This window comes from Apodemus sylvaticus, chromosome 1 (genome assembly GCF_947179515.1).
Source record: "Apodemus sylvaticus chromosome 1, mApoSyl1.1, whole genome shotgun sequence".
In the NCBI taxonomy this organism is placed as follows: Eukaryota; Metazoa; Chordata; class Mammalia; order Rodentia; family Muridae; genus Apodemus; species Apodemus sylvaticus.
The window spans coordinates 99,828,254-99,855,180 of NC_067472.1; the positions used below are offsets into that span (position 1 = coordinate 99,828,254).

The 26,927-nt window shown below is 36.7% G+C and overlaps 2 protein-coding genes across 2 annotated transcripts; both read left to right on the plus strand.

Moving 5' to 3' along the window:
• The first annotated feature begins 12,875 nt into the window (after window positions 1-12,875).
• On the plus strand, window positions 12,876-13,799 carry LOC127680211 (olfactory receptor 2D3-like). The gene has a single exon (XM_052175773.1). It carries the CDS (start codon window positions 12,876-12,878, stop codon window positions 13,797-13,799), a length of 924 nt encoding a protein of 307 aa, XP_052031733.1.
• Window positions 13,800-18,617: 4,818 nt separating this feature from the next.
• On the plus strand, window positions 18,618-19,568 carry LOC127680221 (olfactory receptor 2AG2-like). Its single transcript, XM_052175778.1, has one exon. It carries the CDS (start codon window positions 18,618-18,620, stop codon window positions 19,566-19,568), a length of 951 nt encoding a protein of 316 aa, XP_052031738.1.
• Window positions 19,569-26,927: the final 7,359 nt, after the last annotated feature.

Consider the following 26,927-nt stretch of genomic DNA (forward strand, 5'->3'; position numbering starts at 1 on the left):
AAGTATGATTCTAGGGAATCAGGGAAAATGGTACTCTTTTTGTTTATGCCTATGTGTATTACTTTATTTTCCAATTTAGCCTATAATCTCTATCTAAAAAAGATTAAATAAAAATTCAAAATTAGTTAATCTATGAAATAAAACATGAATGTGCTGAAGGCCAGCCCTGACATCGAGGTAACTGAGAAAGGTACCAAAAACTAATGACTTGTGCCAATTTAACTCTCTGTTGCTATTCTGGGGACCAGAAGCTTATAACTTCTGGCAATTTAACATTTTTTTTTTTATTTTGGGACCAAAAAGTGATGGCGTCTGACAATTTAACTCTTTCTCTCTCTGGGGGGGGGGTTTCTGCTATGAGTAAATTAAAATATAGACAATATAAACTAAGAATGAAATAGTGACAGAGTTCTGCAAATGCAGAGATACCATGGATTTGGTTAGCTAGTGGAAGTCACAAGAGGTTGCTTAAGAGTTAAGTCAGTCCTAAAAATAACATTTTGATAAGCCAGAAAACTCACATTATTAACTAATTCACAGTAGGATGATTGGTAAGGCAGCAAAGAAATGTTTCAACATAAATTTATACAGAGTAAGTATTCTAAGACATTTAGTGTCTGTGTCCACTCACTGAACACAGACACAGGCATATTAAAAAACCCTAAGCATTTTAAAGTAAGGTTGTTAATTATTCTTCAGTTATTGTCTTCAGACAATATCCACAGTGAAGAACACTACATTTCCTTTACATTTTATAAGAGCCTCTGTTAAAAAAAAAAAAAAAAAAAAAAAAAAAAAAAACTCTCTCCAATTTTCTAATTCTTTAGGCCTTCCAGGAACATTCTGGTTCCTTTCTCTTTTTCTTATACAGTTAGATTCTGTGTAAGTGCTGTCTAAATTTTTCTGCTTAAGTGATAGATAAGATTTGACCATTAGGTTTGTATTGTTTAAAAAGACAATACAAACATTTTTAACATAATTTTAAGAGTATATTTGGTTTTTGTTACATGATTCTAGGTTGCATTACTATTTTAGGATTCTGAGACATATAAAGTTTCATAATACAATTCAAATTTTAAGATTCCCTGGCACATGCTCACAGTTTAACAGCAATTATTTGAATGAGAGCATAAAGAAGCTCATGCTAGCAGGATCACATCAACTCACTGATTCCAAGAGAACTGTGTTCAAGAAGAGGAACAATCTGATTCCCAGGATGGAAAAGTCTTGCCAGTTATGCAGAACTAATAGATGGTCAGCCACACCGCAGAGAAGAATAGGAGTTCAGTTTGTCCAAGGACCAGGACAGGGCTGCATCCTGTTCACCCACATCAGCAGACATACAGCTTCTCTGAGCATCAGGGAAGCTGGATCTCCTGCCTGTGTCTCTAGGACCAGAGCTTCAAGAACACATCCCTATCTTCTTTCCATGACCAAATTCAAATAGTGAGAGAGAGGCACACTGAGTCAAGGAAGCAGAGGATAACATAGAGCTTAGATTGCAGAACCATGAACAGACAGTGGCTATTCATAGTCCTTGAAGTCACCCTGGTATCTTTAATCAAGACTTAACCATACCCAGAGAGGCCCCAGAACAGGGTTCATGGAGATCACCTCTTCTCTCCAGAGACCCATGGAAACAGAAGTGCAAATGAAGGCCTCTTACTGTGTGAAGAGAATCACAGTTCAGACTGACTGAAGAAGAACTCACCCTTTAGAATCTTTCCCATTCTCACCTGGGGCACTGGAAGGAGCAAAAGGTGTAAACACAGAGCAGTGAACCTAGTGATGGAGTAAAAAATAAAGGAAAATGTGGTTTCTGTAGCCTGGGAGTTCGTTTCTAATAAACAAACTCTGTGGGCATCTCCTAAACATGCTGAGGCTGGGGTATCACATGGGTTAAGAGTCCTACTTGGTCCTCATACAAGGGGTGTTGATGTACAATGGGATCCAGTCTCAGATCTACTGAAAAACTACTGCCCTGGGGCTGGGAGAGTTCTTGAAGACAGGAAGTCTTCAAATCTGAGGTCATAGAGCTGTTCTAAATAAGAGTACTCTCTGGAGTAATTAGAGTGGTTTACTTGAAAAATCTACAATAAGAGAACACATGGGCATTAAAAATTATAATCTCTTGGGGCTGCAGAGATGGCTCAGAGGCTAAGAGCAATCATTCCTTATGACCATCTATAATGGAATCTGATGCCCTCTTCTGGCATGCCAGTGTATGTGTGAATAGAACATTTATATTCTAAATAAATAAATAAATAAATTTATTTTTAAAAAGATTTTAAAAAATGTGTACTCTCTAAGAGGTATACCTCAGTCTCATTTGTTTTCAGGTATCACACCAACACATCTTAAATCACTTTGTGGAGATGTGAAGTCTCCAAGTCTGAACCGATAACATAGGAAACGTTTTCAACATTGATAGTTTATCAGTGAGTGCATACCATGAGTGTTCTTTTGAGACTGGGTTACCTCACTGAGGACGATGTTCTCCAGTTCCATCCATTTGTCTAAGAATTTCATGAATTCATTGTTTCTAATGGCTGAATAGTACTCCGTTGTATATATAGACCACATTTTCTGTATCCATTCCTCTGTTGAGGGACATGTGGGTTCTTTCCAGCTTCTGGCTATTATAAATAGGGCTGCTATGAACATAGTGAGCATGTATCCTTATTACATGCTGGGGAATCCTCTGGGTATATGCCCAGGAGTGGTATAGAGGGGTCCTCCAGAAGTATCATTCCCAGTTTTCTGAGGAACCACTAGACTGACTCCCAGAGTGGTTGTACCAGCTTGCAACCCCACCAGCAGTGGAGGAGTGTTCCTCTTTCTCCATATCCTTTCCAGCACCTGTTTTTTCCTGAGTTTTTGATCTTAGCCATTCTGACTGGTGTGAGGTAAAATCTCAGGGTTGTTTTGATTTGCATTTCCCTGATAACTAAGGATGTTGAACATTTCTTTAGGTGCTTCACAACCATTTGATACTCCTCAGGTGAAAATTCTTTGTTTAGCCCTGTACCCCATTTTAAGGGGGATATTTGGCTCTTTGGAGTCTACCTTCTTGAGTTCTTTGTATATCTTGGATATAAGCCCTCTGTTGGATGTAGTGTTGGTAAAGATCTTTTCCCAAATTGTTGGTTGCCATTTTGTCCTTTTGACCATGTCCTTTGCCTTGCAGAAACTTTGTAGTTTTATGAGGTCCCATTTGTCAATTCTTGATCTTAGAGCATAAGCTATTGGTGTTCTGTTGAGGAAATTTCCCCCTGTGCCCATGTCCTCAAGGGTCTTCCCCAGTTTCTTTTCTGTTAGTTTCAGTGTGTCTGGTTTTATCTGGAGGTTCTTGATCCACTTGGACTTGAGGTTAGTACAAGGAGATAAGAATGGATCAATTTGCATTCTTCTGCATGCTGACCTCAAGTTGAACCAGCACCATGGAATACCCAAGACACAATGCACATATCAAATGATGCCAAAGAAGAAGGAATGAGTGGCCCCTGGTCCTGGAAAGGCTCAGTGCACCAGTGTCGGGGAATACCAAGACAGGGAAGTGGGAAGGGTGGTTGGGGAACAGTGGGAGGGAAGAGGGCTTATGGGACTTTCAGGGAGGGGGATCCAGGAAAAGGAAAACCACTTGAAATGTAAATAAAGAATATATCGAATAAAAAGAAAAGAAAAGAAGTGAAAAGCCTCAAAAAATGAATATTTAGATTCCCAAATATTTTAAGATATCAATTTGCCAATGACAAGGATCAAGTTTTAAATCAGAAAGTTAACACTCTTTCTCAAAATGGAGAAATATACCCTTGACATAGAAAAACATAGATTTTTGGAAATTTTATATTAATTTTAAACTTCTATGCTATTTAAATACTGGAAATATTGATCTATTTATGTTCTATGTATGAAACATATCCATATAACTATGACTATTAAACAAACAGACTGGTAAATTAAACATAGCCAAAACTACCTATAAAAAACATTGATAGTGTAAATGTAGCTGATGGAAGTGTTTTCATCTCTGAGTATTAATCTATGGAGCAATTCAGGGATTTCCACAGATACCAAATTCCATGAATGTTCAAGTACCTTATGTAATTAACTAGCATTTACATATAATCCATGCACACATTCCCTTCTAATTTAAAATTTTTCAGTGATTATTTATAATAGCTAACATGTTCATGACAAGTGTTCAAAACTAAGTTCAATCTGATGGCAAAACTATGGCTACAGAACATGGGGACAAGAAGAGAAGGCTGCAGGTTTTTGGGCTTCTAGACAAATGGGATGTCAGCCTGTATGGGATTTCAAGCTCTTTTTGCATTTGTATCAAGACTCCACTGACCTTTTATTCAGATAGAAAAATCATACTAGAGACAAACAACCAGATGTACTGAGCATTTGAATGGAGGCCTCACTACCACTGCTGAAACATATCAGAGGGGAGCCAGGTCATCATACAACACACGCTGAAATGCAGAGATAAAAAAGACAACTGCTAATTGCCTACCCAGCTTGCTTTTCAGCCTCCTGCATCAGGCATGAGAATGGATAGGCTGAGTCTAGGATCTCTTCACTTTTACCTTACACAGTCTAAATGTTTAACCACCTTACCACCCTCTCTGCTTCTCCACTACTGCACTTCTTACTCTGACCCAAATCTCTGAGCTGCGGCTTGCTCTCCCTTGATTGCTTCTATTAAATCCCCATTTGTTTCCTCTTATCACTCTCTATACAACACTGAAAATAAGGGGACTGGAGAGATGCTCAGCGGTTAAGAGCACTGACTGTGCTTCCAAAGGTCCTGAGTTCAAATCCCAGCAACTACATGGTGGCTCACAACCATCTGTAATGGAATCTGAAGCCCTCTTCTGGTGTGTCTGAAGAAAGCAACAGTGTACTCACATACATAAATTAAAAATGAATCTTACAAAAAGACACTAAAATAATTTGTCAAACTGTCAGTATGCAACTTTTTTTTACCTGTTCATCTGTTGGAATCACCTAATCTAGTTTCTGTTCTTGGCTATTGTTAATGCATTTTAGATTTACACTCATAGCACTTAACAAACATATAGGTCAACCAAACCAAGCATGGTAGTATTGGTATCCTTTCAGGCACAACTTAATGGGTAAGGTATTCTCTCTCTCGCTGTGGCAAATCAATTGGTCTTACTTTCACTTTGTTTTCTAATTGATCCACTGGGGCCATTTTATTTACAGCATTTCTGTTTCCAAATTCTTTTTATAAATTAATTAATTTTTATTGGATATTTTATTTATTTACATTTCAAATGTTATCCCCTTCCCTGGTTTCCCCTCTTCAACCTCCCATCCCATTCCATATCTCCCTGCTTCTATGAGAGCGCTTCTCCCATCCACACACTTTCCCTGTTGACATTTCTGACTTACTGCTGGCTCTCCATTCTTGTTGATGATTTAACATCAGTTTGATGAGTCTTTATCTTTCTTGCTGGCTTTCCTCCTCAACCATGGGCCAATTTAATGACTTTGTTCATGTTCTAGTTTATACCCATTTTCATAAAATGCATAGATCACTTTTAGTACTAAATCTTTGTGACCTTCATCTAGCATTTTGCAAATCTTGGCACATATGAATTTATTAGTTGAGAGTTAAAAAGACTTTGTGAAGAAGTCACAGTGCCTTTTTATGTTTCATCTTTTGGTTTGGATATTTCTGCCAGTTTTATTTGAGGACTTTTTCTTTAGTGACTTACACTGTTTTGAAATACAGGTAACAGAACTTCTGCTATACTTCACAACAACCTTAAAAAGTCCAGGACATCTTTGACTTACATAATGGTCAGCAAAGCAGATGATACTTTTGCCAGAGAATTAAAAGTTAGAATAAAAAATTTAGATAATATTTTGAATATCCCAACCAAGAGTGATTACTCACAGACTTTTTTGGATGCTGTCTTTACATGACACACACCAGTGTATGTGTGAAAAATGCTTGTGGGTATTTCTATTTTCCTCATCTTTAACTTACTTTTTGCTTTCCCTTGGATTTTTTGTTTATTTATTTGCTCTTTGTCTTCAATGGAACCTGACTTCTTGTCTTGGAGTTTATAGTTGCTTATTATATTAACATTTTATTTAGAACTAATCAATTTGTCTATTCTCTTGTGTATCTTAATCTGGTCAGAAATGTCATCTATCTTGTCATCTAGAGGGCAACCTTACAGCTACTTTTTGACATAAGGCCAAGGTTTGCTACTAGTTTTGAATTGTGTGGACAAAAAATATTGTCTATACTGTGGAGTTCACTACAGAAGCTTGTGTCCTGACCTAGTTCTCATTCTGAGCTGTTCCAGGGACTCTACTGAAGCCTCCATTCAAGTCAGGGTATTTGTTCTCTGCCATGTTCCTGTAGCATGATTTCTCCATGTGATTATAGGGAGATTGGGGCATTTTAGGTACAAATACATGAAATGGATGGTTATAACTCTCTGAAGCTCTTAATCTGGGCAGTCCAATCCAAAATCTGCCCCTCCTACCTACATATTCTGCATCCACAGATTCACCAACTGTAAATAAAAATTGATTATTAAATATACATATCTGGAATATGTATTTATTTTAGGTACTATAACTATTAACTATAGAACTTAACATAGAAGGGAGTATATACATAGTTTGTGAGTAAATATTAGTTACATAAGAAATGAATATTCCAGGATATCTAATGGCAAGTTGAATGAAAGTCCCTACAGATATTGAGACATTAATACAATTCTCTCAGCTGCATTTTATGTTACCATCAATACTGAATAATGTTCTAATTGAAGAATTCAAGGACATGGAGCCCCTATATGATTACAGGATGACTTGCTTTGACATCAGATGAGGTTCAAGTATCCTAGTTACAGATGATTATTTTAGTCCCCCTGGAATATCTTCTTGTAGAATGATTTTTTAAAAAGTGAACAGCTTGGGTGCTCCAGGGAACTGTCTGGCAATAACAGCTCTTAGAAACTCAGGCTTAAACACTTCCTGGATAAAAGTCCTCTAGGCTGGTGGCTCTTAGCTGAGTCTCTTCACATACAGCCACACCATAGCTGGGAAAGAGCAATGGACTTTACTTGTTAGGGTAAGGCAACACAGTCTGTAGACACCAAAACTCCACTTGTCACTCTCCTTCTATCACTGGTCTTATTGTGCTGTGCTCACAACTGTCAGTACTCCAGGTGAGGTTAGGGAAGATGCTGCAGGGAAAGTACTCCTTCAGAGAAGTCTCCATTCTTTTGACATAGGCAGGGGCTTTAGCCTTTGCTTTTCTTGGCTCTTGGCATTCTCCTCTGGCCCTTGCTGGCTCAGTTCATCCACTTTGGTATTTCCTTGCTCACTCTCTTTTGTTGTTTGAATTTTGATTCAGGCAAGTCCGGGATAAAACCCAAGGCTCCTACATTGGGAAAACATGTGGGAAAACACCTCCCTGCTCTTTTCAAACACAGGTTTGTTTAAAAATTAGGTGTGCTTTCGAGAAAGTGTCCGCATGAGATTCTTTGTTCTTTTGTTAAGCTAACATTTATTTAGACATTAGTATGTGCACAACAAAGTTGAAATAAAAATGATATAAATAAGTGTATGTTCAAAGAATGTTGAGGCAGCAAACCACTTTAAGATCATGAAAACATATATTAGATGTTTTTAAAATTTTCTGTGAGAACTATGTGCAAGTTTTTATGAATACTCTGAAGATAGACAACCTGCCTATGCATTGAGTAGAAAGTTTCAGGAAGCAGTTATATTAAAACTGACTGTGAAGACAAAAGCCAAAGGTATCAGAATTATCCCATTAAAGACTGTAAATCACATTTCTAAAGAATCAGAGAACATTTTAATCTGGAATAGAGAGTGAGGGAGAGGTAAAGATTTATGCTGTATATGTTGCCCTAAGTCACAGCACTCACGAACTGAGGAACAATTAGAGAATTAAACGAAGTTGAGAAGAGATGTAGGTGATTGTCATCAAAAGAATTGAACTTTCTTTATAAAATGAGTTTGTTGTTCAGAGATATTTGTTATGTTGGCCTCAGGATTTACTGTGTACCAGAAATCTAGGTTTTTAAGTCTTCTTGCCTGAAGGGAAAATGGAATGATTACTACATGAATATTAAGTAACCTTATCCATATCAAGCTGTACACAACATGTTCAGTGTTTTCAATTAAACCTCAAGTATTTTATAATTTGAGATAAGCATTAAAAGTCTGTAGCAATACCAATAGCATTTTATCATGATTTCCCTATCCAAACAGGATGGTGACACTATGACATAGAAATATCAAGAAATGTTAAATGATAATCCTGAAGATATGCTCGATCATGAAAACAATGGCACTTATGTAATATGTCCAACAACCAAATACAGGAGAGGTTTTAATATACCAAATACCATAGAAAATGAAGAGGCTATGGAAAGAGATAAGACCTTTTGTTTGATTAAAAAAATGATCTCAATTACAGTCTGAAAGTTAATGAGACTGGAATGTTTCAGGAGTGATGGTGTGCAACATAAAAAGTAGATGCAGAGAGTTCTGAATGTGTACAATGAATTCGCTAATTAAATCACAGTAAAAATGTAGGAACGTGAGGGTCACAGAGCCAGTGCAGCTTTTACCCTCTCCTCTCAGGCAAAAAATAATTTTCTGATGTTTTGGTTTTAAAAGCCACAATATTTACCCTTGTCACCATATTAATTACAGAAATTTTTATCAGTATTCATAACTGCTCTCTAGAACTTTTATACTTTGTAAGTATGAAATTCTGCAAATTCGACAAAATCATAGTATTCCTCCTTTTTAGAGTCACTGGTTTTGTGAGTCTCACCATTTTGGATAGCAAATTTGAAAGACTCACTGTGCTTGCTTTTTGTGACTGGTCTGTTTCACTGAGTAAACAGGTTAGAATTCACTACAAAGTAGATTATGATAGGATTCCCTCCTGTTGTTTGTTTGTTTTTATATAGCTAACTAAAATGAAACAAAGCAGAACGTTTCTCTGTCAATGTATGATGGATTTGCTTTAACCATTTGCCTATTGTAACTTAAGACTGTTTTCTGTTTATCCTCTTTATAATGTTTGAACAGAATTAATAAAAAAATAATCTTATAAGAAGAAAAGAACAGAAAGTCTTCAAGGAAGGCTGTTCGTGTATGTAGTAATGAGTGTAGGAGAGTCAAGACTGTGCAATATCATGCTGTCACCTACAATTTCTTAAATAGGAAACCACAGAATAAGTTACAGAAAAATATCATCCAGTCTCATACCTTTTAAGTAACATTTAGGATTTCATATTGGGCTACATTCCTAGCTGTCCTTGACTACATGCATCTGCAAGCTACAAGACAGGCATCCCTTGGAGCGCAGGGAAAGTTGACTTGATTTCACTTTGTACTATTCCACCATTAACCCTTTGTATGGTGTTACCAGGATCTCAGGAAGAGGTGATGAGTGTTATGACCGCAAGCATGAATGAGGCTTTCATCATGGGAATTCAATTCCAACCTAGACACTGAAACCATAGATTTCTCAAACATTTATGCTTTCAAGTAATGACCTTGTATTTCAGTGTCTTTAATTTGAAGCTTATTTTCACTGTTTATATAACATCTAGGGAGATTAATTTATTATTAAGATTAGATGAGAAAATAGTCTAAAACAAGAGACCCAACAGTAGTTTTTATGGCAGGTGTTTACAAAGTTTCAGAACGAAGAGGGGCAGTGATAAAATGAGCAACAGCTATATCCTGAAAGATCCAGTAGAAAAAACTACTTATTGTCTTCTTATAAACACAAAGATCTGCTTTGTGATTAAATATTCAAATAGTAAAATTATGCAAAGTTGAAAAGAGAATTGTTAGTTGTAATCCCATCAATCACTGAAATACAAGGTCATTACTTGAAAGCATAATGTTTGAGAAATATAGTGTAAGGTGTTAATTTTTATGTGTTTTCTATGCACATAAAATATTCACATACTTTCAATAATTAGAAAAACTTCATTAGCATATCATATATTAAAAAATATCATCTACAGGTAATCAACTGAGGCATCTATGTTTAATTTGGCTAATTGTAATCTACTGTAACTGCCAGGTCATATGTATACTTCCTTTTCCCAATGTATTTATCACCTACTTCTTTATTAGTTATGTTTATACATCCATAAAGGGTTATTAATGTTTGCTCTGTCATCTGTAATATCATTTCTTCATTTCCTTACTCCCATTGTGTTTTGTGACAGTATATTCTCAAACCATTCGAGGCAAAATTATCATTTTCTTTTGAACTTTGAACCTTTGTAGTCAGGCTTTGAAATCTTATCCTTCATGGAGTCAATAAAGCACTACCTTACTTTTAAATGTATATACTTATTTATGTATGTTCCTCTGTGTGCAGTGCATGGACAAACATGCTGGAAGTCTGAAAAAGTTATATTTTCATTGTTATTAATTATATAATCATATCATATTTGTCCATACCTTATCAATCACTCAACTCAGACTTATTCAATGAGGAAGATTAATTATTCTTGTTGGAAATGCTGAGCTTAGCATTTACTTACCCCTCAGGCAGCCTCCTCTGGCTGACTGCTTTAACTTATAGTGTCTGCTTTGACATACTCTAGCATTATTTTGATTGTATTGTCTACTTTTCATTCTTATATATTTTCATTTTAACTGTTTATTTGTTTAAAAATTTCATTGTCATTTTTCTCAAAGTATGTAGGCTAAATTGATAATTAAAGCAATTATCATATGTAAGTACAAATAAGTGTTGGTCTCTACCAAGTCATGTTCCCTGTTCCCACTAGGTTCCTCCACTCCAAGAGTTACCCCTGTTTATCACCATGGTGGTGTCAGTTGTGGGTTTACTATAAATTCACTATTTTTCTGGGGCAAAATTATAGTTTGTAAGGATCCTCAAAACAGCTATTTTATCCCTTTGTTTTATCTTTTTTCCCTATTTTTCTTTTATTGAAAATAGGTTCTTTTCATATGACATACACTCATTATGGTTTTCCCTTCCTCTATTCCTTTAATATCACCTCCCACATGAGTTAACACCCTTATGTTTCTCTGTAGGAAATAATAAGTATCTAATGGATAATAAAAAAATAAGATAAAACATAAACAAACAAATCAGGATATAACAAGACCAACAAACTGAAGGAAGAAAAGCCAAAGAAAAAGCACAAGAAATATATACAGATGCAGAAGCACACACACACTCACACATACAAACTTGTCCCCCTCAAATATAGCCATAATAAATGCACAAAGGATCGCCTTTCTTTTTTTAACTTTGGGCAAATATTAATGTCTAGTTTCTGACTTATTGATGTTAATTCTTATTAAGAAATGCAATAATAAGGAAGGGTTTATGTGGTAGAGTTTTTATTTAAATTTTCATTCTTCTGAGAATTTCATACATGAGTACAGAGTTTTCACTATTTTTACTTCTCTCCCATGCTGCTTCTTCCCACAGCCCCTACTCCCTCATATAAGTCTAGAGTTGACTTGGAGTTTTTAAAAGACCCACCACCAAATTATCTGCAAGTAATATTTGTCTCTTTTCTCACTATCTGCCCTTTTAATAATTCCCATTGCACTTCTAAATATTGGAAATAAAACTAGAAATGTGTTTGATTGTTGTCTGTCCATTTGTTGATAACTCTGGCAGGCAGAGTAACTGTAACACCCTGAGGATAGAGAAGACCTCTGAGTTCATTCAGAGTAAATACGAGCTATAGACAGAATGAGCTCATAAGACCTTAACCTTCTCTACAGAAAATTCTTGAAGAAAGAAGTAAACTTTGAGTGTGCAGAGAGTAAGGGGTACTGTGAATCCCTAGCGTGAGACTATGTGCAGTAAATTTTGCATTTAGTAATATAGGAGTGATAGTAACTGTATATTACATATTTAAACTGGATTAGAGGTGAATGAAATGAAACTGTTAACAATGGCCACTAGGTGATAGCAATGGGTGGAAACTGGTGTCATAGTGCTGAACGACTATGTGCAAAGAACTGCAAAACTGTGTAGAAGACAGACTTTTGGTATTTGAAGGATGCTAAGTGTAACAGTCAAAGAGCCAGCTATTTTATTGGTCACCTACAGAATTCTCTTTATATTTGAAACAAATGAATTTGAGTGATGGACAGGATAAGATATGAATCCCTTTACCATAACTTTATATTTATTCCTCACTCCAAAGAGTGATTCTTGCTGGGTGGTGGTAGCTCACACCTTTAATCCCAGCACTTGGGAGGTAGAAGTAGGTGAATCTCTGAGTTCAAAGCCAGTCTGATCTACAAAGTCCTAGGACAACCAAGGTTGTCCTACAGAGAAACCCTTGCTTTAACAAAGGGAAAAAACAAAAGCAAAAAACAAAGCATACAAAAATATTTTTTAAAGATTTATTTTGCAAATAATGAAGATGAAAGCCTTCATAAAAGTCATCAACATTTCTCAATGTAAATCATAACCAGTTAAGGTTATCAGGTTTGCTTCTCAGACCCACATAAGGATGGTGTGCTCTGAGCAGTACCACAGCCCTCTCAGGTTATTGGGAGGAACAGAGGTGGCTTGGTAATGGAACATACTCAGAATCCTTTTGCCACTAAAAGATGCAAAGGGAGAAGAAAAAAACGTCGTTTTCTGTTATCAGAACCACACAGCTCAAAAGAAAACCCAGTCTTTTACAACAAGGAAATAGTTTTATGGAACTGAATGACCCAATTTTGAATTTATAACCAATTATGTAAATGTGCTGAAACAACTGATGTGCATGTTTATTTCCTTGATGCTCTTCTATAGGGACAGACAACCATTCATGGGTGAAGACAACAGAACCTCTGTGACAGAATTCATCTTCCTGGGCCTCTCACAGGACCCACAGACCCAAGTCCTGCTCTTCTTCCTCTTCCTCCTCATCTACCTGCTCACTGTGCTGGGAAACCTGCTGATCATCGTGCTCATCCATGCAGACCCCAGACTCCACACCCCCATGTACTTTTTCCTTAGAAACCTGTCCTTTGCTGATCTCTGCTTTTCCACTACCACAGTGCCCCAGGTGCTCGTTCACTTCCTGGTGAAGAGAAAGACCATTTCTTTTGCTGGATGCTCCACACAGATAGTCGTGTTGCTTCTGGTAGGATGCACAGAGTGTGCACTGCTGGCAGTAATGTCCTATGACCGCTATGTGGCTGTCTGCAAGCCTCTGCATTACTCCACCATCATGACACACTGGGTATGTGTCCAGCTGGCTGCAGGGTCCTGGGCCAGTGGTGCATTTGTGTCCCTGGTGGATACCACATTCACATTGCGTCTTCCTTATCGAGGAAACAATGTCATTAACCACTTTTTCTGTGAACCTCCTGCCCTCTTGAAGCTGGCTTCAGCAGATACTTACAGCACAGAAATGGCCATCTTTGCAATGGGCGTGGTAATCCTCCTAGCACCTGTCTCCCTTATCCTCACCTCCTACTGGAATATCATTTCCACTGTGATCCAAATGCAATCTGGAGAGGGGAGGCTCAAGGTCTTCTCTACCTGTGGCTCCCACCTCATTGTTGTTGTCCTCTTTTATGGTTCAGCAATATTTGCCTACATGAGACCCAACTCCAAGATAATGAATGAAAAGGATAAAATGATTTCCGTGTTCTACTCAGCAGTGACCCCGATGCTAAACCCCATCATATACAGTCTGAGAAACAAAGATGTGAAAGGGGCTCTCAGGAGAATATCTTCAAGATAATTCATGGCCATGGGAATTTGAATGGGCCAGTTACCATTTCAGATTACAGAATAAGTGATTGCTTTCTTCATTTTTTCATGCTAATCTCACTTTCAAATTTAACTTTTTTGTAGTGCTTCCTCAACTAGGTCAATAAATTGCACTGTAGATGGTTAGACCTAAGTAGAAAAAAAATAAAAAGTTATTAAAAGAAGACTAGAAGGGAAAATGAAGGATGGAGTAAGTAAGCATGAAACTACAATTAAGAGTCAATATCAATAATCAATCAGTACAGATGTAATGTTCTAGCACAGCAATCGTGCCATTTGTCAGTCAGTAGTCAAATTTATTCTCATGTACATTGTATTTCCCAGGTACATTGGTAAATTTCAGATATAAATATAAAGTAGGGTTTTATTTCCAACACTGTCTATAATTCTGAACATAACATTATCTGAAATTTAAAGCTGCTCCTCAGCAATAATAGATAGTAGAATTTTTCTTAAAGGATAAGAGAAGGTTCGAAGGGAGGAAAGGGAGGGACTTTTTTTAGTTTTATTATAATTTCAGAAATTAAAAAATAGAGTTAAGCAAAGAAATATGTGCATAGAGGGTAAGGAAAAGTATATGATTGAGAAATAATTTGAAATCAGCACTAAACTTCGCAGCATATAATTACAAAAAGGCCAAGTTAAAAATCACTTACTTGTGCTATGAATTTGTGGCTATTGTGTCCCATTGGGTTTCATTTTTATTAAATTCTCAAAACTAATTGTTTTTGAATTCTGTCTTGACCTAATTTTTTAAATTTCACATTGTTTAACTTTCATGAGTTTGTATACATTTTGTCTTTGCAAGTAGTGTTAATATTCAGCATTAATTCATGGTGGTCTAATAAAGAACAGGGTATTATATCAGTTTTCCTATAGCTGTTAAGCTTCCTTTGTGTCTATGTGCTCTATTTTAGAAAAATTCCATGGGCTACTGAAAAGAAAGTGCATTGTTTAGTGTTTGGGTGGAATGTCCTACTGATGTCTGCCAGGCTCATTTGATTTATAATGTATAATTCCAGAATTTCTCTGATTACTTTCAAGTTAGATGGCCTGTCTTTTGTTGAGAGTGGGGTTTGAAGTTACCCACTATCACTGTGTGAGAGTCAGAATTTGATTTTTGTACTATTTCCTTTTTGAATTTTGGTGCCCTTCTATGGGTCTGCATCTGTCCTACTGTTGGGCACAACCTCTTGGGAGGCAGAACGAGGGGAGTTTGCCTGTACTTATCCCACACTGCTGTAGGGTCAGGTGCTGAGCTCCAGGGACGCGTCAAGACTTCAGTATGATATGTGGGAAAGCTGGAGCTTGCTAGGGAGTCCCTGGACCTGAGATGAGGACGGAGCAGAGGAGGTTCTCTGACTCTTGGACATCCAGCCGACACTGGGAGTCACAGAAGAACAGAGAATGGAGTGGGGGGGGGCATGGTCTAGGGACAGTGTCTAGCCCAAGGCCAGGGAAAGAGGAGCTCCAGCTTGTAAGACCATTGATTGTTATTAGTTTGGAGGAGGCAGGCTGGAAGTGCCGAAAGACGTCTAAGAGAGAATTAAGCCGAGGAACTGTAGTTGAATATCTTCTCTATGACTCCCCATGGTGGGTCTTGATGAAAGAGACAGTTCATGGTTCTGATTATTGGTTGTTCATGGTGGAAAGAGATGACGAAAAGTGGATGTGTGCCATACTATACCCACTTCCCAGTCACTTCAGACAGGAGCTGAGATTAAATACCTTTTGCAGGGAGGAATGTCTGGGAAGGAAAGTTTACTGACTAAACCCTCAGGGCCTCTAGATACCTCATTAGCATGGCGGAGACCTCTGTTTTGGGCCTATATGACCACAGGTCACATTTCCTTACCTGGGGAGTGAAACATATGTTCCAGGCTAGGAGTCTGGCAGGGAGCAGGGAGTCACCCAAGTCTCAGGTGTGTGCCCACTGAGTCTCTGGGTCATTATTTTTCTGTCCAATACCCTTCTGTTTGGTGAATAATTGTTTAGAATTGTAATAACTTTTCAGAGATATTTCTCTTCTTTTAATGAGTATATAGTGTCCTTCTCTCTCTCTTCTTATTTGGTTTGAAGTAATTGTATTAGATATTAAATTTTCTATGCCTGCTTTTTTTTCTGAGCATGCAAATGATTAGAAGGACTTTCAAATCCTCTCCCTTATACAGTAACCACTTAGCATCTTACACCAGAGGTTCAAGGAAATCCTTCACTGGAAACTAGAATAAATCCATATTATTCTTAGTCTTTGTGACAGTGGGAATTGAATCTAGAGTCTTGGACATGGTAGGCAAGTCACCAACCATTGAGCGATATGTTCTGACATTTAACCATATTCTTAGGCCAAACTTACTACCCTTTTAAATATTGTTCTCAGATACAGCAGTACTGAACTAGGAGTTCAATAATATTTCTCATGTTGAGTATGTTGCCTTTAAAGAGATAAAAATCAATAGCTAACTCTATTACTTTTGTATAATAATTATACAAAATTATTATTTTGTATAATACTTTGCATCGATCCTTTTATCACAAACACTTACTTTTTTCTTAAATTTGAAACAGAAAATATGTTCTCCCAAAGGGCAATTTTCTAAAAATTTACAGATAGAATAATTTACTGAAGGGAACCAGATAAAAAGGTTATAAGAAAGAACATACTTGTGATGCAGAAATGGAGAACAGAGTTGAAACATCATGAGAAGGTCAAATAGTGTTATTGAAAGAAGACCTACTACTATTCACACACGTATGTGCCTGCCTCATACAGCTGATCACAGTGCACACAAGAGGTGCAGGAGGGCAGGTGGAGAGTGGAACCCTTATGGAAGCCTTGGGAAAGCCTTTGTAACTTGACAAAAGTTGCATTGAGGTTCCTTATTGCTTGGGACAGTTTTCAATACCAATTTCAATACCAGCTCTCCCATAGGGAACTCCTGATGAAGACCTTGTGGGACAGAATAGGTTTTTGTACTCAAGTGCCAAAGTCATGAATTAAGTGCTCAGAGTGGCAGTCCAGGGGATGTGCCTGGGAGAATTCATTAAAATCTAGTTTCCTATAGCATTTTCACAGAATATGTCGCCTGGGAGGATGACACTGTCAGACCTCCCTCAGGACAAAGCTGAAACTCCACCGCTGCCCCTGAGACAATGAGGTTAGGCATCACTGGTTTTCTGTGAGCAGTCTTGCCATACTGCTTTGCTTTTTTACTGCACTTATCTTAGACCGTGGAAGCCTTGCAGTGAATGAGACAAGAAAATCTGAGTTCATACACTCAAAGATTCATCCAGAACTGTAGTATTCAGTAAGACTCTCCCACATAGAAACTGGATGGAAGACATAATGGAAGATTAATATTCTTGCTTTCTAAGGATCTCATACTGAATTCTCTGATGACCAATCTTCCTCCAGTAGAGGACTGTCAATGCCAGCAGCTAGAGGGGCCTTTGCCCCTTCATCTTAGTGATAGCCACAGATCTTCATCCCATCCTTCAGACAAACCTCTTTTCCTCAGAATTTTATACAGCCAGCTTCATTCACCAAACAATCCTAAGGTACTTTGAGTGGTCTGGAATATGTATCTTTTACTTTTAGAGGTAAGGAAGAGCTTTGTTTCTGATTTAGACTTTGAGTATTTAGGTACTCAACTGATTGAAGACCTCAATTGTCTGTCAGTTGTGAAATTCTCTAATTTCTGACTCACTCCTATTTGTTCCCTAGATACCTTGTCTGCACACCAGCCTGTGCAAGTAGAGACAATATCAGTCATTGTTAAACATGGGTCAGATCTGAGTTAATAGAAGTCTAAGTCCCAGGTAATGAGTCTCAGTACATCTGGATTTCCCTGGACTCCTAGAGTCTAATGAAAATGCTTAAATTAATAGTACCTCACATCAAAGTTACTTAATATTAGTTGAAGTTTCTTCTTTTATCTATGTGACTCCTTGCCTTTGAAATACTACAGAAAAGCCATTAGAAATAAATTTGAAAATTTAAATATACCAATTAGTGACATGGAATAATATTTATGAAAGCATGCTTTCAAATTTCATCCTTTTCTCCTTCGGTTCTTCTGACAACTTCTGTAAAGGTTAGCAGTGCTCCTCCTTCCATCTCAGCCTTGATGACAGCTCTTGATGTGAGATCCCAGTACAATTATCATTTTCCTAGAAGTGAGTTTTCTTCAACTGGCCTAGTGTGAACCATCTAGTGTTTCTCTCTCGAGACTCAGTGGGAATAGAACAGTGAATAGAATAGAGAGATTGTGTCTCTAGATTCAGAGGCAGGCAGCAGGCAGCAGTATCTAGTGTTCTGGCTATTGTTACCTTACTTAATCCTGCTTTGTTTCTTTTCTTTGAAAATTTCTAACCCTTTGCACAGATGGATTTCAAATTAATATCCAGTGTTTTTGCTTATTATGAAGAGAGGTTTTTTTTTTCCTTTTTGAAAAATTATTTATTTTGAGGATTTCACAGTAAGTACTGTATTTACACCCCTTCCAAACCCCCAAGTCCTCTACAACTTTTCAACTTTAGACATGGTTTAGTCTGTTTTCTTTATGATGCCTTACAGAAAGCAAATTCTACATGCTTAGCCATTACTTTTATGTCTCTTGCCCATTCAGTTGGTGGTTTTTCATAATTCAGAAATTAGAAAAGATATTCAATGGTATTGCTTTGGTCAACCCACAGTGACCTGCAATAATTCAGATGTGGGTTTAAATACCTTACAATGTCTTGCACTAAGAGTACATCTATTTCTAGGCAATCAAGGATACCACTCATAATGGATCTCTGGAACTCTACCTTGGAAAGTGGCTTCATCTTGGTTGGGATTCTGAATGGAAGTAGCTCTCCAGAACTGCTCTGTGCCATAGTCACATCCCTGTACATGCTGGCACTAACCAGCAATGGACTGCTGCTCCTTGTTATCACAGTGGATGCCCGACTCCACATGCCTATGTACTTCCTCCTGAGGCAGCTGTCTCTCATTGATCTCCTCTTCACATCAGTTGTCACCCCCAAGGCTGTCATGGATTTTCTTTTGAGAGACAACACTATATCCTTTGGGGGGTGTGCCCTTCAGATGGCTCTAGCATTGATGCTAGGCAGTGCAGAGGACCTCCTTCTGGCTTTCATGGCCTATGACAGGTATGTGGCCATTTGTCATCCTCTGAATTACATGATCTTCATGAGTCCTACAGTATGCTGGCTCATAGTGTCCACATCATGGATCCTGGCATCTCTGACTGCAGTAGGTCATACTGTGTATACAATGCACTTCCCTTTCTGCATGTCCCAAGAAATTAGGCACCTGCTCTGTGAGATCTTGCCTTTGCTGAAGTTGTCCTGTGTAGATACCTCCCAATACGAGCTCATGGTTTATGTGACAGGGGTGACATTCCTCTTACTCCCCCTTTCTGCCATTGTTACATCATACACACTAATTCTGTCCACTGTGCTACACATGCCTTCAAATGAAGGGAAAAAGAAAGCTCTTGTCACATGTCTTTCCCACTTGATGGTGGTTGGGATGTTCTATGGTGCTGCGACCTTCATGTATGTCCTACCCAGTTCATTGCATAGTGCCAAACAAGACAATATCATCTCCGTATTTTACACAATTGTCACCCCAGCTCTGAACCCCCTTATCTATAGCCTGCGGAACAAGGAAGTTATTGGAGCTTTGAGAAGGGTCCTGGGCAGATATATCCTCCCAGCACATCCCACTCTTTAAGGAGGATTTATGGTTTGCCTTTGAATATTTCTTTCCCAACCTAAATTGTGATATTCAGTCATTCTTTAACACGATAGGTATTCGCGATAATACATATGCTTTATTTTTTTTCCTTTACTTTCAATTGTATAAATGGTGTATATAGAGGTTTGATAGGTTCATGTTGTGGTTGGGAAGTATCTGGTCAAATTACCAAGTAGATATAGTTGGGAATTCCCTTTCCATTTCAACCTCATGTAACAGTGAGACAAACTGAGAAGTCCCCAGTAGCCGCTAAGCACACTGCTCACTTTGATCTGTGGTCTTAATTGTTAATAGTAAGAAAAAGGCACAGAAAATACTTTGTATTTCTTTAGAAGAAAATAGCTTGAAGAGAAATTAATAGGTTTATGATTACATTTGATTACAGGCATCAGATCAGATGCCTGATCTGAGACATGCTCACACTGATGCTACAAATGTGAAACTTAAAGTAACATAGCCCAAAGTGTTAAAGATGGAACCTATTAGTTTTTATTGAAATATTTAACCAAGTAATTTTTAAATTAGGCACAAAATTACAAGTGAAAACATAAATGAATAAAACATAATTAAAATGTTTTAAAATGCTAAAAATACAGTAATGTATTTTACATATGTGTATATATATGCTATATATATATATATATATATATATATATATATATATATATATATTTGGTCAAAATTTTGAAAAAGAAGCATAGCCTTACATATACATAAATAGATTTGAAATATTAAAACAATTACAAGAAACTCAAATTCTTTTAGAATGTTCTATTTTTAATTTTATGTGTATATAAGTGGGATGTATACATGAGTACAGGTATCTGAGAAAGCTAGAGGTGTCTGATGTCCTGGAGCTAGAATTGTAACCTGACCAACATGGGTGCTTATGGTCTTCTACAGGAGCATTATATGCTTTTAAGCAGTAACTATCTACTCAGGGTTTGGAAGCTCATACTCATGAGGTAAGTGTATGTGTGTACTATGTCTATAGGAATGGGAATACAAACTATGTAAAATACTCTCTCCATCTAAATGTAAGTAGGCTTCATTTTATTAGATCATTCATAGGTATGAGGAGATGTAAGAAAATTTAAAACTTTAGTTTATGAGTGCAGAATTCAAATTACCTTGGGATATGCAGATGCCATATTGTTGAGAGTAGTGCTTGGAATTCAGAAATTCTTATGTGTACTGAAGTAATCTTAAGTTGCTTAATCTATAAAACTGCATGATAATATGAGAACTAAAACAAATTTCTTAAACAGAGAATCAAACATTTTATAGTAAAAGCAGTATCTACTATAATGCTTCCATTTTTATATCATCTACACATAGTATATTGAATATGTGAAAATTATCATTTACAATTCAGTGAATCTTGTCTAATATTATAATGGAATATTTTAGAGTGTTGATGGAAGGGGCTGCAGATATTATGAATCTGAATCTGTCCTCCTGGTCATCTGTAATATTTGGACATTAGTTTTAAATTTGTGTATCTCAGATTACTGATTTTTTTAAAACATGTAAGCCTGATTCCATAATGTTTTTTGAGTGACTTGAGTAAATAGCATTACATATTTATACTACAGTCTGGTAATTTCTCCTTAACCCATGTTGACTAGAAAGTGCATGAATAGTAGAATATTAATACTAGAGTAGTCGAATAGTAGAATCTTAATAAAGTTTCTTATATTGTTGCTTCTCAGAAAGAGAAATATAATGTTCATGATAGTTGAATAGACTTGAAATAGGGACTTCTTGTAAACTTTCTAATTTTATGCTACTTGTTTATATTTCATTATTTGTATTTTCCTATATCTCTTCTCTGAGATATTCAATGTAACAGTTTTTGCCTTTAGAGAGACAACACATTTAACTGATAAAAACAACGTGAAAGAATTGGCTTTAATTTACAGTGCTGGGAGTATAATCCAGAATGCTGTGTTGCTGTCATTGAGCTTCACTCTCATTCAAACAGTTAATTTTTTTTTGTACATGTAGTTAGAAAAATACTGGAATACACAGCTGAAAAGCCTCAATTGAAAAGAGCCTTGAATTCAGTTCTCGAGACTGTACCCAGCTGATGAAACAACCTGAAGACTGGAGGTTTCATGGGAACAGGCATAGAATTAGTTAAGAAAAGGAGGTCTAGGAGATGCTTTGTGGCTTTTTAAACTTTGTACACTAGAATGATCATGGAGTGTGAAACATGATTATAGTAATTCTTCTGCTGTTGAATTGAATATGTGAATATTGACATTTATTTTATTTTTTTTTTGAGTTACTATTTTCTTTTTTTTATTCGATATAATTTATTTACATTTCAAATGATTTCCCCTTTTCTAGCCCCCCCCCTCACTCCCCGAAAGTCCCGTAAGCCCTCTTCTCTTCCCCTGTCCTCCCTCCCACCCCTTCCCAGTTCCCCGTTCTGGTTTTGCAAATACTGTTTCACTGAGTCTTTCCAGAACCAGGGACCACTCCTGCTTTCTTCTTGTATCTCATTTGATGTGTGGATTATGTTTTGGGTATTCCAGTTTTCTAGGTTAATAACCACTTATTAGTGAGTGCATACCATGATTCACCTTTTGAGTCTGGGTTACCTCACTTAGTATGATGTTCTCTAGCTCCATCCATTTGCCTAAGAATTTCATGAATTCATTGTTTCTAATGGCTGAATAGTACTCCATTGTGTAGATATACCACATTTTCTGTATCCACTCTTCTGTTGAGGGATACCTGGGTTCTTTCCAGCATCTGGCAATTATAAATAGGGCTGCTATGAACATAGTAGAGCATGTATCCTTATTACATGGTGGGGAATCCTCTGGGTATATTGACATTTATAATTCAGCAACTCTTGTCCAATATTGTGATGGAATATCTTAGAGAATTGAAAGAAGGGGTTGCAGAGATTATGAGTTTGAATCTGTCCTACTTGTCATCTGTAATATTTGGACATTAGTTTTAAGTTTGTGTATCAGCTGTGTATTAAACATTTAAAAGAGTACAAGGTGATGCAATGTATTTGATCCTTGAAACTTGTATCTGAAACAACTCTTATGTCATTATTACTGCAGGCAGGTTGCCCAAACCCCAGTCCATGGCCACATACCCAAGCACATGTAGGTAGCACTATAACATGCAGAAGAGGATATGAAGCTGAGGGGGAGTTGGGAGGGGGAGTTGGAATGAAGTAGTGGTGGAAGAATATGATCCCATATATTATACAAATGTATAAAACATCCAATGAATAAAATATCATTTAATAATATCACAGTTATGAGAAATACATGTTAGTGTTATATTACCTGTAGATTGATATAGTCAGTAATATTGTGTTATGCAATCTAAAATAGCAGAAAAGAAGAGTTTCAATACTCTTATTATAATGAAAAAGAATGAACATGAAATTGAGTAGGTATGGAATGGGGGGGAAGATCTGGGATAGTTGGGGTTGAGAAGTCATATGTTAAAAAATACTATATGAATTTATTAAAGGATATAATAAAATATTAGAAAATAATAGTTAATGTTTGACATGACTAAATCCAGTAAATTGAGATATAGATGTGTTGTGATTATATATTTTAAATATACTACATCATAGTATCATCTTTGAGGATGTAAAATTACTAACTAAAATAATCAAATATTAAAATTTGTAACTAATTTAAATAAAAAATATCTTTTAATATCACTTACGTCTTTTCTTATAAGTAAAATTTCCTTTGATTGCAAATTAATGTAATGGAAATATTCTATTTTTAAGTTTAACTTTCTTTTACTTAAATTAATAAAGTAAAATTTTCATTAATGGCCAGATAATAAACATTTTAAGCTTTCTGTGCCACAATTTCTCAGTAACTTCTCAACTGTGGGTCACAGATAATACAAAATCAAATGTGTTACAATAAAACTAGAGAAATGTTCAGTACTTAGGAGCACTTGCTGTTTTTTTCAGAGAACTCAGATTTTATTGCCAGCACCCACACGATAGCTCACAATCATGTGTATATCCCAGTTCTCATTCTGATCTCCTTAGGCATGCAGATGGTACACATACATGCATGTAAGCAAACATCCACATACATAAAATAAAATAAAAAATTCTAAAAATACCTAAAATCTTTAATTAGAAAAACAGAGAGATTTGATAAGAACTTGTCACAATAGCTGCTTATACCATCTCCACAAATCAAGCCAAAAAATGTGGGATTTCAGTGTCTTGATAGATAAGCTATTCTCTACATATACAAATCTCAAGTTTGACATAGAGTGGAAGATGTGAAGTTTCAAAATGATGCATGATTAGCTCTTGGGGGAATTTCAAAACTATCTTTCTTCAGCATCCAAGCAATGGAGATGTGATAGCTCTTGAATACTAAGTTTGGTGTAAATTGTGGTGCTTCCATCCCATTTATTGATGCTGTAGCAACATGAAAACAGAGCCTGGGAAAAAAGAAAAAAAATCCAGAGTAAAAGATGACATAGAATCTGTTAATCATTTGGTAACAGCAATATCTGAAATTTGTTTTAGGAAAATATATTCCTTTGTATTAATATGGTAAATTTTGTACTAAATATATCTCTATTTCATCTAATGCCTTGACTGTTCTTTTCTTCATTATCTTGAAATGCTGCCATAGCATGTGCTTGTTGATCCATTGTTGTCAGTCTTCACTCATTTTATTATATCTTAGTTACTGTAGTTTCAGCTGTGATGTATATTTCAGTTTTCTTTATAATTCAATCTTTTAATTTTCTAGGATGTCAAAATCCATTTTTATTTAAAAAGGCTCATAAATTTTGAAGGTGGCTACTTTCATTCTATACAGACATTCTCAAAATTTAGCATTTTTAAATAAATGTTAATATTTTCTAACTAGGAACCTGGTGTATTAGTCTATTTCTTTGGTGACAATACATCCACATACCCAGATATGTTTTTCATTGTCATAACAATTGTATTGTAGATACTTCCAGATTTTTCCTGATGCAGGAAATATTTCAGTCCTTCTCCCAGCTCTTTCATAAGGGCCTCCAACCTATGACCAATGTTTGGATGTGGGTATCTGCATCTGATTCAGTCTCAGAGGATAGTTATGCTAGGCCCCTGTCTGCATCATAATCATTAATAGTGTTAGGGATGGTGCTTACCCACAGGATGGGTTTCAAGTTGCGCTGGGTTTTGGCTGGCCTTTCCTTCAATCTCTGTTCCATCTTTGTCCCTGCATTTCTTTTAGACAGGATAAATTTTGGGTTGAAAATTTTGTGGGTGGATTGGTGTCCTTGTCCTTCTACTGGGGGTCTTGCCTGGCTACAGGAGGTGCCCTCTTCAGGTTTTATATCCCAGCTGTTAGGCATCTTGGCTATGGTCATGCACATTGACTCCTGGGAGGCTTCCCCATCCTGTGTACTCTGAGAGTTCACAGAGATTCCCTACCACACCCCCGTGCTGGGCAGCTACAGGTCATATAAAGGAAAAACATTTCATTGGGGTTGGCTTACTTTTTCAGAGGCTTAATCCATTGTCATTATGATGGGAAGCATGGCAGAATATAGGCCAGTATGTTGCTGGAGATGGGCTAATAGTTCTGCATCTTGATCCAGAGCCAGCAGAAGGAGACTGAATGTGTTTCACTCAGCATAAGTTAAATGCATAAGCATTTAAGACCTCAAAGCCCTACCTCCACAGTGTCACATATCCTCTAACAGGGCTACACCTACTCCAAGAAGGTCACTCCTCCTAACAGTTCCACTCACTATGGCCAAGCATTCAAACATGTGAATCTATGAGAGTCATACCTATTCTCCCAACACAACTACAAACAAACAAACAAAAAGAAGCTATGAATGTGAGGAAAGTACATGTTGGGGTTCCTAAGAGTAGGAGTGAGATAAAAGCGGGCTGGTGGTGATTGTACTAAAAAAACTATAAATTTATGCACTAATTTATAAAAAGAACAAAATTAGTAAGAGAAAAAAGAAAAAGGATTAAGTTAATGTGAATAGATAATTGGTGGGGAAGAAAGCGAATGAAAATTCATTTTGTGATATTTCTTTTACTAACCTAGAGGTTAAAAATATAGTGCCAGTAACTGAAAGGGATGAGGTTGTTGGTTTTGATGCTGGGGCAAATCAGAATACATTTAGATTTTATAATTATAGTCAAGGGCAATGGAGAAAAGTTTAAATTTAAATTATTTGTATGCTATTAGAATACAGGTGCAGGTGAGTAGGAGACTCAAAGAGACTCAAAAGAGCAGATCTTCAGCTGTAATCTCTTCTAAATGAAGTATGGGACAAGGTTGCCAGATAAAACCAGTTATTCATAGCAAATTTTTGTCAATAAACATGTAAATTATTCAGAAGTGGAAACCTGAGTGGGCCTGAGGACTATAGCAATATAGTTTTTCTAGGTAGGAGAGGATGTAGAAAAGATGTGAGAGCCAAAGGTCTTAGGAGAATCCAAAGAGCACAGCAGGATGAATGCACACAGTATCACTCACTGAGTTCAGACTGTGACATCAAGAATAGGAGATGTATATAAAGAATATATCGGATTAAAAAAAAGAAAATGTGTTGAAAAATAAATAAATCAGAAAATCTCAGAGATTGAGAAGTAGGTACAAAGTTCCAACCCTAACAAAGAAGTCATTTGTAACCAATACATGCTGGGGAAACAAAAAAAAATCAATTTTCTTCAATGAAGTAACCTGGGATATATCAATCCTACTTCAGGAGAAGCCCTGTGCTCAGGAGTAATATGCTAGCAGTAAGCAGACTCCGTGTTTTTTGCAAAATGCAAAAAGCTTGTATCCCAGAACATCCAGGAAATCCAGGACTCAATGAGAAGAACAAACCTAAGGATTATAGGTATAGATGAGAGTGAAAATTTACAACTGAAAGGGCCAGCAAATATCTTCAACAAAATTGTGGAAGAAAACCTTCCCAACTTAAAGAGAGAGATGCCCATGAATATACAAGAAGCCTACAGAACTCCAAACAGACTGGACCTGAGCAGAAATACCTCCTGTCACATTATAATCAAAACGCCAAATGCACTAAACAAAGAAAGAATATTAAGGGAAGTAAGAGAAAAAGGCCAAGTAACATATAAAGGTAGACCTATTAGAATTACACCAGACTTCTTACCAGAGACCATGAAAGCTAGAAGATCCTGGGCAGATCTCATGAAGACTCTAAGAGAACACAAATGTCAGCCAAGACTACTATACCCAGCAAAACTCTCAATCACCATAGATGGAGAAACCAGGATATTCCATGACAAAACCAAATTTACACAATATCTTTCCACAAACCCAGCTC